Source organism: Eimeria mitis, genomic scaffold, assembly GCF_000499745.2.
Source record: "Eimeria mitis Houghton genomic scaffold, Emh_scaff469, whole genome shotgun sequence".
In the NCBI taxonomy this organism is placed as follows: Eukaryota; Apicomplexa; class Conoidasida; order Eucoccidiorida; family Eimeriidae; genus Eimeria; species Eimeria mitis.
In genome coordinates this window covers 6595-7166 of record NW_013572992.1, presented here as the reverse complement: position 1 = coordinate 7166, position 572 = coordinate 6595, and the positions used below count along the sequence as shown (strand labels likewise).

Below are 572 nucleotides of genomic sequence, written 5' to 3'. Positions count from 1 at the left end.
GCACAAGATACAGCGCATATTCCAAACCCTTTAGCCTATATCCTTAGGAACCAGTGGACCGCCACACACACAAAGAAGCGAAACAAGAAAGCAATACAGCGGTCCTATTCAGGTGCCCCCTCTTCCCAGCCCACCCATTTCATCATATTTGCATACAGTCCCGAGGCAAAATAGGAGGCTTTTTTTCTGGGGCTAAGCACTTTCAGAGAAAACCAACAAGCAGGCACTCCGTACATGATCTCCGCTGCGGCGGTACTCCATGCGACAGCATATGCTTTTGCATGCACTTCCGGATGCATGAATGCGTCGCTAGATACACTGCGTTTTCTGTCTTTTTGTGCTGCAGATCCCGATGGGTCGATCCGGCCTTACCCACCCCCTGTGGCTAACGACAAGTCGGAACAGCGAAGACGTTGTGAGTTCCTTCTTTCACTGCATTCGGGGTGTAACCATAAGAGTGATTGAAAATATATCTCTTTAGATGCATATATCTGCCTTTATTCTGTATAGGGTAGCTCGTGCGTTGGTTTTTCGATAGCCTTCCCCCGACAACCCGGGGACAGGCTAGCTGC

At 49.5% G+C, this 572-nt stretch overlaps 1 protein-coding gene across 1 annotated transcript in view; it reads left to right on the top strand.

The window, feature by feature from the left end:
• Window positions 1-572, top strand: part of EMH_0013320 (uncharacterized protein) — a gene marked incomplete at both ends in the record, with an annotated part of 4384 nt that overhangs the window by 1646 nt on the left and 2166 nt on the right. The window contains one exon of the mRNA XM_013499795.1: window positions 347-415. Within this exon, the coding sequence (XP_013355249.1) occupies window positions 347-415 (69 nt within the window). The remainder of the gene's footprint in view (window positions 1-346; window positions 416-572) is intronic.